Source organism: Prosopis cineraria, unplaced genomic scaffold (assembly GCF_029017545.1).
Source record: "Prosopis cineraria cultivar Desert tree isolate PC_DT_omini unplaced genomic scaffold, ASM2901754v1 PC403, whole genome shotgun sequence".
NCBI classification, from domain to species: Eukaryota; Viridiplantae; Streptophyta; class Magnoliopsida; order Fabales; family Fabaceae; genus Prosopis; species Prosopis cineraria.
The window spans coordinates 34,815-49,077 of NW_026555728.1; the positions used below are offsets into that span (position 1 = coordinate 34,815).

General features: G+C 28.9%; 1 protein-coding gene across 4 annotated transcripts; it reads left to right on the top strand.

Annotated features, from left to right (window-relative positions):
- Positions 1 to 5,384: 5,384 nt before the first annotated feature.
- Positions 5,385 to 7,977, top strand: LOC129296944 (nuclear-pore anchor-like). 4 transcript variants are annotated; one of them, XM_054935342.1, is made up of 9 exons: positions 5,385 to 5,538; positions 5,857 to 6,043; positions 6,206 to 6,335; positions 6,700 to 6,828; positions 6,908 to 6,978; positions 7,251 to 7,353; positions 7,510 to 7,608; positions 7,711 to 7,773; positions 7,916 to 7,977. In XM_054935342.1, exons 3-9 carry the CDS (start codon positions 6,264 to 6,266, stop codon positions 7,964 to 7,966), a joined length of 588 nt encoding a protein of 195 aa, XP_054791317.1. In that variant the 5' UTR covers positions 5,385 to 5,538; positions 5,857 to 6,043; positions 6,206 to 6,263; the 3' UTR covers positions 7,967 to 7,977. The 4 variants fall into 4 exon arrangements, with proteins under 4 accessions (XP_054791317.1, XP_054791316.1, XP_054791318.1 ...); XM_054935341.1 differs by having other exon boundaries at positions 5,388 to 5,538; positions 5,808 to 6,043; XM_054935343.1 differs by having other exon boundaries at positions 5,392 to 5,538; positions 5,883 to 6,043.
- Positions 7,978 to 14,263: the final 6,286 nt, after the last annotated feature.

Consider the following 14,263-nt stretch of genomic DNA (forward strand, 5'->3'; position numbering starts at 1 on the left):
ATCCATGCTTTTTGCAATATTTTAAATGTTATATGACGGCAACAATCTATTCTCTTAATTTAGTTTTTCTGGGGCAAATAATTTTGCTAATATAGATGGATAACTCCTTAAAATTTTGACTTGCTAATATTGGAAATAAAACTCATGAGAAAGTCAATACATGCTATGCAATTACCCTTTATCGAGATGAGTCAACCAGCAACCAATTAGTAACGTGTTGAAGAAGTCAATATTCTCAAACTAACGATACTTGAATGACATGCCGTCATTTCACTTCCATGCCATTTGCAATTTTTAAATTTTATATGCCCGCAACAATAATTCTTTTAATTTAGTGTTTTATGTGTAAATAACTTTGCTAGTACAGATGGATAATTCCTTAAGCTTTAAATTATGTGTAAATAAACTGATATTATGTTTTATTATTAGTGCTCTCTTCGATCTTATTTATTAGTTATTTTTAATATATTTTATCAAAATTAAAAAAACTTTAAATCTTATTAATTTTGTTTAAAAATTCAACAAATTTTTAATGTTATCTTTATTAAATATACTTCCTTTGGACTACAATATACTCCCTCCCTTAAAAAATGTAAGGTATTTTTTAAAAAGTTTGATGTTAAAAAATATAAGGCATTTTTAATTTTTAAGGTTTAATCCTTGTTTTTTTTTAAAAGTACCCTTATTAATAAATAACTTTATATTTATTGTAGGGTATTTAATAGAGATAAATATAAAATATAATGTTAGTTTAAAAGTATGTAACTACTTTATAGATTGAAAATGCCTTACATTTTTTAATTGAAGGAGTATAATATTGGTAATTTCTTTAGGATTATAAAAAAAATTTAGTTAAAACCTTAGTTTTTTTAAAAAATATATTTTCAATTGTACCCTTATTAAATATCCTATATAAATACCTTAATAATTCTAGTATATCATTTTTTTATCAAAAAGAATAATAAATAAAATAGGAGTATAGTTAAAAAAAATTATAAAAACTATCAAATGCCTTATATTTTGAATAAAACATAGCTTCTATAAGATATCGTGTATTGTGGTCCAAAGATACGTCCATTAAAAACAAAACATTCAAGTATTTAATACCTCCTCAACATTTAGTAAAAGCAAAAGGCTAAAAATAAATATAATAATCATTAAGATGTTTTGTAAATAAAATTAAAACAAATACTCTCTGTTGGTCTCTGTTGGTCATGCAAATGGGACGAGAGGCGTGCTCAACAAACTAATTAATGAGGGGTTTGTTAAGTGTTTGGGAGGGTTTATTATTAAGTTTTAGAAATATTTGCTCATATCCAAAATTAAAAGGGTTTATGTGCAATGCAATTTAGCCTCAATATTATAATTATTTTTTTTTTTAAAAAATTGGGTTGATGCTATTATGCACACACACACGCGATGGATTAAACATTACTAAACGTTATAATAGACAAGTGTTCATGCTTGGTGGTTTTTACTCGGTCCATTTAGGTTTTCTTTATTGTGATTAATTAAGTAGCTAATCTAGGAGTAGCATGTTTGAGGAAGTAATTAACCCTAATTTCCCCCTCTTTTAAGAAGAAAGGTATTGCATACCCAATACCCACTCTCTAGTCTCTATCTGTCATTAGCTGATTTATCAGTTTTTTTTAAATTTATTTTGAAATATTTGTAATGAAATTTCCAAATATTGCATATATAACTGATAGTTGAATTTGTTTGTGAAAGTAAACCCGAAAAGCACGCAACTTGATAAGGAAGAAAGGTGTTGTATTTCCCTTTCGTCTTCGTCAATACAAATTCAGCGCATGTACATGAACATGGCTTTCGTTTTCAGAGTTATTTGAAATTAGACGTTGTCCTATACATTATATAAAATTTGAAAATTATTTCGGGGATATATTAAGAGTTTTTATATTTTATATCCTTATATTAACGTTGATTCATGAGCTAATTTTCTAATTTTTAGAAGCATCTAATTCAATAGAAGTTATTTTTTATTAGCTGCCTTCCGTTTCTTCCCCCAGATTTTTCTGTCTTCAATAGTTCAATTGATTTATTATATATATATATATATATAATGTTTGGTGATAATTCAAGTGACAAGAATAAAGCAAGGTGTAGTTAGATTAATTTTAAAAGTATTTTTTTATAAGAAAAGGACATTTAAGGGAAGCTGGCAAGATAGACATCACTGTATGTTGTTCTTAGAAATTTCATGAGATCATTTGACCGCCTTATAAAGTATTGCTCTTTCATATTAGTTAATTAATTAATCGTAAAAAAATGGTTTGAATTAGTTGGGCCTATAAGAAAAATGGTAGGCTATAATGATTTTAAATTAGTTGATTTTAGGGTTATGATCCAATTTTATTTTTATTTATTTTTTTAGAAGTATTGATCACCTTATACTTTTAAGCGAAGCAATTTTACTTTTAAATTATTTTTTTGGGGAGCAAAAAACTTCTTATATTAGTCAACCGTTGATTTTACCCTTTTTTCACTGAAGTGGCATGTGCGTCCATGCACAATGACATGTAAAATTTTGACTATGTCCTTTGATGCTAAAGTCTTTTTTTAAGAATGCTAGATATCCTGAAATCTTGTTCAAAAAAATTTAATAACTATTATTAAAATATTAAGTATTTTAATATTTAATAATTTAAATATTATTATTTAAAACATTACACCACCTAATTTTATATTTTAATATTTTATAATTTTGTATTAAAAATGAAGGGAACAAATCTCTAAATTAATGAAGGAATTTTTTCTTCTCATTTTTACATTTTTTTTGTTAAGTAACTTTTTTTATAATATATTATGGAATAAGCAGTATGTTTTAAATAAATATTTTTGTTGATATATTATTGGTATTGATTTATCATATTTTTTATTTTACTCCTAATATTACAACATACAGAGAATATTAAATTTGGTAGTGCAATATTTTGAAGAAAAATTGTTAGTTGACTAAAAAATTACAAAAATGACTTTAAAATTTAAGGAATTTAACCATATAAAAATATAAATAAGTTTGGATACACACAAAAGGCGTAACGATCTGGGTACTATATTAGAGAAAAGATCGAAGATTGATATATAAAAAATAATTTATAAATTTGAATGAATATTTATAAATAATAATATTTAAATTATTGAATATGAAAATAATTTATATTTTTATATTTATTAAATTTTACTTTAATAAAATTTTAAGGTGCTCAATGCTCATATAAAAGATTTTAAGGTGCTCATACTCTTGAAAGAAGAATTTATGAACAAATTAGCATCCAAAAATATGACTATAGCCTTATCTATTATTGTGTGTGAGACCCACACATAAGTCATGTTAGCAAAAATGACAAAATTAATGACTTCCTAATAGAATGGCATTTTTGGACCTCAAAAAATACTTCAGGAAAAAAAAATTTCCTACTAAAATGCATAGAGCGTCTAGCACTTTAAAATATAAATATGGAAAAATTAAACTTTAACCCTTGATTTAATAATTAATAAAAAAACTGGAAATTTTAAAACAAACAGTTAGAAATTTTACAATTCGCAAGATTTAACCATTAATTAACCAAAACTCTATATTTAATATTTGTAAATCTTTTATCTAATTTTTTATACTATCTTAATATTTAATTGTACATTAATACACACACACACACCAAAAACCAATTCCATTCCATCGGAAAAAATACCAATTCCATCTTGATTATTCACTTTACAAATATTGAATAAATAATAATAGATAAAAAAGTAAATTGATCCTTAAATTATAAGTTTAGAAATGTAAAATTATAATTTATTTTTTATATAATATTTATTTTAATTTTTAAAAATAGTATAATATGTTTTTGTTAATAAAAATTAACTTTAATCATTAATTGATAGAAAATGAAAAAAAATTTTTAAAAACTATAGAAAATGATAAAAAATTATAGTAAATGACTAAAAAAATTACATGCAAAGATTCAAAAAAGTTACAAATTTTTTTGGTCTAACTAATGGTTTAGTTTAATTTTTGTTAATGATATGGCTAAATTGCACAATTTTAAAAAGTTGAAGGAAAAATTATAAAAAAAAGAGTTTTAGTCCTTGACACTTCTAAACTTATAATTTAAAAGTCAATTTACTCTTGTATCCCAATAATAGTCTATGTAATTTAATTTTTACTATGCCAACAAAACGATATTATATTAGGCAAAGCATTTTTCCCCCGTTCCGGTCAATGATTGGAAAATGCTATTTTTTTTAATTATAATTGCAAGACTTCTTTCAAGTTTGGCCAAGAAAATTTCTCCAACAAACGACAAAGACAAGAAGAACGGAAAACTTCTACCACTTGTATCAATAATTTATAATTATAATCTACCATTAGTTTCTCTTTCATCCTACCAAAGAATATTTCATTTGTTTTTAACTTTCTAGCCTTTCTCATTTCTTATTGAAAATATAAAATAGATTCCCCTTAATTAAGTTTGTTTAATATGTAAAAATTGAAAATCAAATACTCAATTATTTCTTTAAAGAATGGAAGTTTTTACTGCTACCGTCAGCCAAGTGTCGATTCCATTTAAGGACCAAAATTTGACAAGAACTACATTAAATATTTTTTAAAACCATAAAGCGTGAAATTACAATCAAACAGTAATATTTATTTAGATTTTGTTTACACACACATATATTAATTATAATATTAAAAACCTTTTGATATAAATTTATAGAATTTAAATATAACTAACATTACGAAACATGAGAAATAGCCCACACTTTTTGAATACTTTTTCTAATCTCATATATAAGTTACTTTTTTAAAAAAATTGATAATCCTTTTTTATATATAACTCTGCATAAAAAATGGATTATTAATTATTTTCTTTTAATTTTAATTTTTCACAATTTTCTATGAATAGGATAAGAGGCTGCATACCAGAAAATGTTTTTAAAAATGATAATTTAATAAGGATAAAATGAGAATTTTTTAAGACAATATCGATGTTTTAATTACTTTTTTAAGATTCCATTGAATTAATTAATTGTGACTTGTATGTGGGAATGGATCGAGCATATATTAGACTTGGATTATAATTTTAAGCCCCTGGCTTCAACCGTCACATCATTGACTAGTAATAAGCTAACTTACGATAATTTAAAAGTAACACTAGATAGCACTTGCCCAATTGTCATAACTCAATTGGCATCAGATGATGTCACACTAGTTAATTGGATTATACTAATGAACGCATATTTTCTCGGAAAAATCCCTCAATACTGAGATCACTGAAAAAGAACCTGTCACTGATTTGGCTGGGGCTTTCACTCCATAGGTCAATATTTTTGGAAGTGGTAATTCACAACACGATAAATTATTTTACCACTTATTATAAACCTCCTTATTTGATCCTTCCCATTGATTTATGGTGATAAAGATTTATCCTTCATGACTTTCATTTCTGAATGAACTTATCTCATCCTCTGAAGAAAATTTCTATGGTTTTAATATCAAGATGAGCACTGGAGATTAAGGTAAGTCAATGGTTTTTGGTAGACCTGAAAACTTCAAGTCAAGCTTTTATGTATTTTCTAGTTTCCCCTAGTTGATTGGTTCTCATTTCCTGGTACTTGCTTCTGATCTAACTTTAATTGTGAAAGTAAGTATCATAATTGGATAGGAGCAAGACATGGCAGTTCCTAAGAACACAAGCTTGTCCTTCCAATTTCTTAACTCACTGAAATCACAGAGTGCCTTTAAGGCGTTTGATGGGTTGTTTTTTAACCTACTATGGTTCTTCAAGTTCATAATGATGATCATGGTCATACTGTTCCTGGGGTGGCTTTTCTTAGCTGATAAAAGAGAACCCTATTATCAGTACTCCAAAGCAGAGGATGGAAAAGACAGAAAGGTTCAAGATGAAGATGAAGATGGGAAGTTTGGTTCTGCAAGAGAGGATTTGGATGCTTGCTCATACTGTGGAAAATTATGCACCATAACCAGAAGAACTTGCTCACGTTGCAAAACTACTCTGTATTGGCAAGTCTCAATTCTTTTTTATAAGCTTTTCCATCCTGATTGTTCATACTCTTTTAGTTAGATATGAGTTTCCTGGTTAATGTATGATATAAATTTAGAAATATTCAATTTACTTTGTGATTAGAGTAAAGATGACTCATTCTGGTCTGTTGAATTTATCAGCTCATGGGCATGCCAAGTGACTCATTGGAGATTTTGGCATGAATATGAATGCAATGAGATGGAGACAGAACCACAGTATGAAAGACCTGTTCATGGTGCTTCTCAGCTTTTGATCAAGCAGCTTGAAAATGTAATGTTACTGTCATATACAAGTTTATTCCATTTTTTTTTTCATATGAAAGCCCACGTTTTAACTTGCTCATATCAGATGTATAAATACTGAAAAATCTGTAGGAGCATATGAATTTTGGATTCTGTCCAAATAATTACTTGATTTTCAAAATTTGATACTAGCTTAAATTTTTAAATTCATGCGTAGAACCTCATTTTTATACCTGTTATTTCATTGGTGATGTGGCATATTAATAGGGCTACCTATATATGTCTGAACATTCATATATTAGGAGGCTTGTTGGAAAGTTTTAAAGATTAAGACTGTTATCTGGGTATGATCTAAACTTGAATTATTGATTTATGATTGAAAATTTGGGCAGGGAAGTTCTTACTCTTCTGATGAAGATGATGAGCAGATAACAGATGCGAGAGAGGCACAACATGTTGAAGCAAATGAAGAGCAGCTTAAGAAACAGCTCAAATTCAATCTTCTAACTGGAAGTTCTGAGGTATGAATATTGAGGATGGAACTTCATCTGAGAAAAAATCAATGGCCAGTTTGTGAATTGAACTTTTGTTTTGATGCAGGAAGCTATTGAGGAACCCCATGAAATAGCAGAACAAGTCAGAACACTAAAGGAAGAACTGGCAAAGATCAAGTACAAGAGTCTTTTATTATTCTTGATTTTCCTCGTTTCACTTGTTCACAAGATGTTACTTTGTTTCATCCAAAACTTTCTTTAGGAACAATTTCATGTCCATTAAAGTTGCAAAGCAATTGAAATGCTGATGTGGTTGACAGATACTCAAATTTCTTTTACAGTAGTAACTAGGTGGACTTTGTGGATTACTTGGAATATGAAGAATGCTAGTTATAAATTTTGTGCAGATTGGTTATGCTTACTGACATGAAATATTCGCTGATAATCAGAAATGAGAATATGTCACTAAAATCAGAGCGTGACAACTGGGAAACGCTAGCAAGGAGTGCTAAAGAGAAACTAGACAGCTTCATCAAAGAATCTGAGCACCAGGTAATTGCAGTAGTCATGAGAACAAGAAGCTTAATTCATGTTAATCCTTTGATTAATATAGAAATGCAGAGAAAACTATGAAGTATAAGTTGTGTAAATTCTAGGGATGTGAGAAGGGCTAATATAACACTTTGTGTTGTTTACTACTTTTATCAGATGCTCATTCTGAAGCATAAAAAGGAATTAATATCAGACTCGGAGAAGCAAGCACGTGCTTTGGTTAATAGTTTGTCTGAGAAGCTACGCTGTTTGCAGGTTATGCTGCTGCCAAATTACTTTGCACACACACACACACACAATTAGTTTCAAGTGATTCTGTATGTGGCTATCTTTAAACTCTGTGGATATACCGTGTAGATTGCAGAGGACAAGAGGGTTGCAGAAATGAAAAGGCAAGAAGAATTCATACTCATGCTAAAGGTATATGATTCCTCTAACCTATAATTGTACTTAACCACTCGGATTTGTTGACAAGAATATTGTAGAGAATCAAAGGTGAAGGTCAAACGTGTAATTTTCTGAGATTAATATGATATGTAATGCCAGTAGAAATGTTGTACAGAATGAATATTCAAAGGCTGTGAGAGAGGTACAAGAAGAGAGAGAAATGTGAGAAAGCTGAGAAAGGAGCGAGATCGGGCCACAGATTTTGCCATGAAACTGGCTGAAGAAACTGGCCAAAAACTACTCACTGCACTTGATGCTGTTGCTGCAATTGAATCTAGAATTGCTTCTCCTTCTCCTTCTCCAGAGGTATTACTTAGGGAGAATGGCAATGAGGGCCTCTAGAGAAGAAAAAATAGCAGTGAGAGCTGAACACAACTGAAAGATTATCTGTTCACAGATACAGATTCATCGATTCAATTGTGAATAAATGAGCCTTAAGTTGTGTGTTTGGCCCTCACTGATATTTTTTTCTCCTCTGGGGGCCCTCATTGCCACTCTCCCTATTATTTATAACACATATATACATGAATCTTCTATAGTGGTAGTATCATCTAGTGGGACTCTAAAGTAGCTGGCTATACCAGTGAAGAGAAAAATAGAGACAGTAATGAGACCAGTCTAGCATGTGAATCTTATACAGACCTATCGCTATATTATAAGCCCATGTTTAAAGGGAGATAAACATAAGTTTAAGCCTATCGACAACTCCACTCTAAAGCACTTTACTGTTTACTGCACAACTCTAAAAGAGAACTCATATAACTATTAACTAGAATCATTGGATAAATATTTAACACAAGTATTTGATGTGCATTAAAAAAACATGACATTGCTTCGCTAAGCTATTTGAAATTAGCTAAAGTGGTAAGGGTGAAATAGAATATGAATAAAGCTTTAGGTTTAAACTCGTATGATGATATAGTGAAAAAAAAAACAACAACAACATTTGTTTAAATTCGGAATATTGATTTTGCTTTTGCATGAAAAAATTTGTGACTAGTTTGTGTACTTTATTCTGTATTTGAAATTTCTGTTTTCTAATTATTGACTTTATTTAGGTTTCTCGAAGGAACAGTTTGGACAGAAATCCAATCTCCTTAATGAACAGGTATGTTAAATAGTATAGGTCCATAAAAAAATCAAAAGAAAAGTTTTTTTGGTTTAACATTCAAATATAAATGTAAATGATTAAGATAGTGTTTCTTACAGTAAATGAATTGTTTAGTTCACAAAAAATTTACCATTATTTATTTAATTTTTTTTTAATATAATCTCTTTGATATTTTTGCCTCATCAAAACTGTTATTCCATATTGTCTGATTTTCATGGGTATTATAATTAATTACAAATGAATTCTAAATCAGTTGTCAGCCTATAGAATAAATAAATAGTGACAAAATAAATCCAAAAAGATTAGGCTTGATAAATCTGAGCTAACACAAGCATTTTACAATGAAATGCAGGCATGTGCAATATGCTTGGCCAATGATAAGGACATGGCCTTCGGTTGTGGACACATGGTGAGACTAACTCTAATAGAATAATGAATGATTTAGAATCAGTACTTCATGTCAGTTCTACTAACTGTAATGAATCTGAATTTCTATTAGACTGTGTACGCACTTGAGCGCGCGTGTAAAATTAGGTCTGTTTTGGTGTTGCATTGTGATTATAATGAAGTGATAATGATACAGACTTGTAGAGATTGTGGGTCAAGAATGTCAAAGTGCCCAATATGCAGACAGAAGATCAAAAGCAGAGTCAGGTTATTTCACAGCTGATTTGTAGAGATTGTGGGTCAACAATGTCAAAGTGAACTTTGTGCAGAAGAACATCAAAGCAGAGTCAAGTTATTTCATAGCTGATTTAAATTCGCTTAAGACTTCATATATATTATAAACAGTGTGGCTTTCCTTTAACTTTGTGTACGACGTGTCTGTATCATTGTGTGTCACATGATTTATCATATTAGTTATCATGTGATTTCTATCACTCAGCAAACACAAGTCAGCAGCACGTCGACAAACTTCTGTACGGCTCAATGTGTATATTTTCTCATACTTTTTTGTTTGAGAGAATATATATATATACATACATATACACCCACATAATATTGTTGAAGTGGGTCTCATGACTAAGATCTTTTTGATTCTCATTCTATTATTGGAGAAGATTCTTATTAAATTTCATCCACTTATTCTTTCGGTCAATACGATAGTGGGCCTGAACTTGATAGGCCTATTGGTCCAATGGTGGATCAAATTTTCACAACTAGATATAAAATTCAATTTTTGACTTAACCTGATCTTCTGTAGATGGGATTGCTAGACTATTTAATTGATATTCATAATTACCACCACCTGTCTGCACTTTTGACGTTGGATTTAATGCTTTACTGAAATCATAATTATTCAGTCACTTTAAACCTAAACCTTCATCACGAATTGTTGTAGAATATCCATTAGTACTAGATTGAGCGTCTATTAGTGAATAAAAAATTATTCTAAAACGCTTCTGTAAACGTAATTCGTTGTTTTTATTACAAAGCAAAACTTAAAAAACCAAGTCAAAGAAACCAGCAAACGATTTTCCCCATAATTGATTATTGAATGCTAAACTTGGTTTTCTTTTAAGCTGCCTTGAGTAGCTTATCAATTACAATTTTAGTGTTACTTTCATTCATTTCTTGCCAGAAATATTACCTGCCCCAACATACCCCTTTGTGCACTTGCAGAGTTGTTGGCTTGCTTTTCTTCGTTAAACTTATTAAATAAAATATTACAATAAATACCAAGATCACGCCTCTTAAATATTATATTATAATACTCCCTGGAGTTAAATTATATAAATATTTTTGAATAAGATTTTACACACCAATAAATTTTCATTAAATAATCTAATAACCTTATTTTTAAAATAAAATATAAACTTTTAAAAATATCATTCATTAATATAACCTTAAATCTATATTTAATTATTAAATATATAGAGAGAGAGAATGTAGTATTAAAATACGCCTAGGAATGAAATGAAACCTTATTTTCTTATAGTATCTTATATTTTAAAAATTTAAATCTCTCTCAAAAGTATTTTATAATTTAGGACGGATGAAGTATTAATTACTAAAATTATAAATAATGTTTTATTTGAATATTATTTTTAAATATAGTTTTCATAATTAATCCTACATGTTAAATATCATATAAATTTATGTGAACTTAGATACAGTAATTTATTTTTTACATACATTAAATTATTAATATTACAGTATAATATAATTGAAATTTTTATAATTAATCAGGTATAATATATTATATAATTTAAAATATATATTTTACTTGTTAAATGAGTTGAATAAATTTAACATCATTGGATATAATTGTATCAATATTTAATTTTTAAAAATAATGTTTTTATAGTAATTTTTACATCTAAAATTGATTCTAACTATATCATTCAAACATTTTCAATTATGTCAAAATTAATTTGAAAAATAATATTCAAACATGATTATCTTATAAGATAATCAATTATAATTAAAGTCAATGTATATTAATCATTTTTTTTGAAATTAATTATATTCAATTGAAATTCAAATAGGCTGTAATTTTGAAAAATGGTGAAGTGAATTGCCTATATGAATGAACCATGTACAAACCCATGATTAATTACATTTATAATTTTTTTTTATTTTCAATTTCTTCTCTAAATGCTTTATATACATGCGTTTCCTTTTGTAGATATATATATATATATATATAGGAAATTTGATGTGTCAAAAATTATAGTGTGAGCAAGGTACTAAATATTAGGCTAATCATTGGTAAAGGCATTGGTTATGATCAAAACTGTAATGAAATTGTGATTAGTACCAGTCATAAATAAAACCTTTATTAAATCAGTCAAGATATTAATTTAATAATTTACTAGTTCAATTAGGTGGGTTGACACGGATTTTCCATGCTCTAAGTATGAGGTAAAATTAACAACTCAAAATGGCGAAAAAAAAAAATTAAATTTTGATGATTGCACACAAAGGTGCAGCACAAATGGACCATATGTTTCGTTTTTCTTTTTTGATCATCACCAATTTAGGAAACACTCCAAGTGGTTCCATATATAGGTCCATAGCCCATGTAAGGCGTTGGTCCTTCCTTCTCTATCACTTTTTCCGCGTCTAAAGGAAAGAATCAAAACTCAGAACTCACCAACATGGTCCAACTTGCCGGCATAGTGCTCCAGTCATAATAATTAATCCGAAAAAACAAAAGCTTTGGAAAACACATGCAACAGTACTTATCATCACTAACACTTGCCTTCTGGTTTTGCAGCCATTGTATAGCAGACGCAGCAGCGGAAGAAAACCCACATGATGAAAGCTTGTTCATCTCTGTAACATGTTCAAAAGCAGAATAACCATTTTGTCTTTTCTACTGCACAAACTAACATGCCAATGCCACCAAACACTTATCCATTTATATATTGACAACTTTCCGAATCTGATACTCTGATCTTCCATCATTTATATATATCTCCTCTCATTATATTGTTTACTCTTTTATTTTTCTTCTCTGTTTTTACTACATATATGCTTTCATGCATTGTTTGAGAACGTACGCTTTATTATTATCGTCCAAACAACTAATAAGATCGTGTGAAAGGTTGCCATGGCTTTAGAAACCATTCATCTAACACCTTCTCAGCATGATGGTCCCTTTCTCTTTCTCTGGGTTAAAAAATGAAAAGAATATGTAGAAGCCATGTGAATGACAAAATATGGTACAGAAATGCATGTAAAGTGGACCAGAATCACGCATATATCACAGTACCTAAGTGTCGCCTAAGAAGCGATCGATCCCATTTTTTCCCCACTAATCAATTCAAGTTTGACTCTCTGTTAGCGAGTGCTATATAAGTGGAATCATATCATGAAATATGATCTTAATATATCTGATCTGTTTTTATCAACTTGTTGGATAAGCAAAACTCTAAACACACTGTGAAAGAAAACTAGCTAGCTAATAGTACATAACATAACACTACTCACATCACTATAAATGAAACCAGAAAAGAAAAAGAACCAGACAGATATATAGCCGTAAGGATTGATGGCTAGCTAAATTAAAACTATAGAATAGCGAGTTTACTTTTTGAAGCAATAGCGTTTGTTTGTTACTGTTTCATGGATGATATATATAAAATATATGGATGAGTTTGGAATCTCTTTATGCAAAATCAAAGGCTGTTTCCTCATAATTCTTTCACACGTAATGTTAAGGAAATAGTTCTAAGACAAGGGGAATGGAGAATTGTAAAAGACGATTTGTTCAAGTTCATTATATAAAGTGTATGACAAAAGAGCCAAGGTCCTTTCTCAAATCATCTCAAGCTAGTGTGTCAGCATAATTGATGATTTTGTACAACTCGATCCACGTCACATTTGAGGTGTAAAAACCAAAAGCTGCCTGAGCAACACATAAAGGGCAGTAATTAGGATATTGTTGGAATATAATTCTTCGCCGTTTTAATTACTTTAAAGCTAATACTTATGCTTCAAAAGTATTTTACCTCATTCTTTTGCCGCCACCACAAACCCTAAATAAAAACTGTCCTTTTATTATGTAATGTAACTATTTATAAAAACTAAGTACGTACACTTTGAATATATACAGTATTATCATTCAGACCCTCGATCATTAAAATACTCACATTAGTATTATTGATATTCTTTGGCAAAACAGGAAAAAGAAGAGGTATTATTGATATTCAGACTCATTTTGATATTTCCTGAGTGAAATCAGTGGTGAGTGTAGTGAGGTTGGTGTTTTTCGAGTGTGTTTTTGAGAGAGGCAGTCAAAGATTTAGGGGTAATGATTAAAGCGGCGAGGATGTCTTTACCGAAATGAAAATGATATTTTAAGGAAAGGGCATAGAAGAAGGAACAAAGGAAACAGTAAAGAAAAAGTGCGTTTGGATGGCAGCAAAAAGCAAAAGAAGACTGTGACTATTTGACAGGTAGATTTGTTCGGATGCTGTTGGGCCCCACTTCACCCTTCATCTCCTCTTTCATAAAAGGGCTCTTTCCCCTCCTTCCAATCCCAACCAATTCATCTCTCTACGTTCTCTGCTTTCCATCTCTTTTAATTATTTTTATCCAAAGTTAAAAATAAATTTCACTCTTAAATTATAAGTTTTAAGAATGGTTAAAATTTCAAATTTTTAGTGCAATAATTTTTTTAATTTTTAAAAATGATACAATACCATTCATATATTATTAATGATACAAGTTAACATTTAATCTTAATTGACTAGAAATTAAAATTAAATACAATAATATCAAAAATTATAAAAAAATAACTAAAAATTATTCAAAATTACATACACAAAGAAAAAAATGTACAGAAAATGATCTAAAAATTATAAAAAATGATCAAGTAATTTTTTTTGTCAACTAATAGTGAAA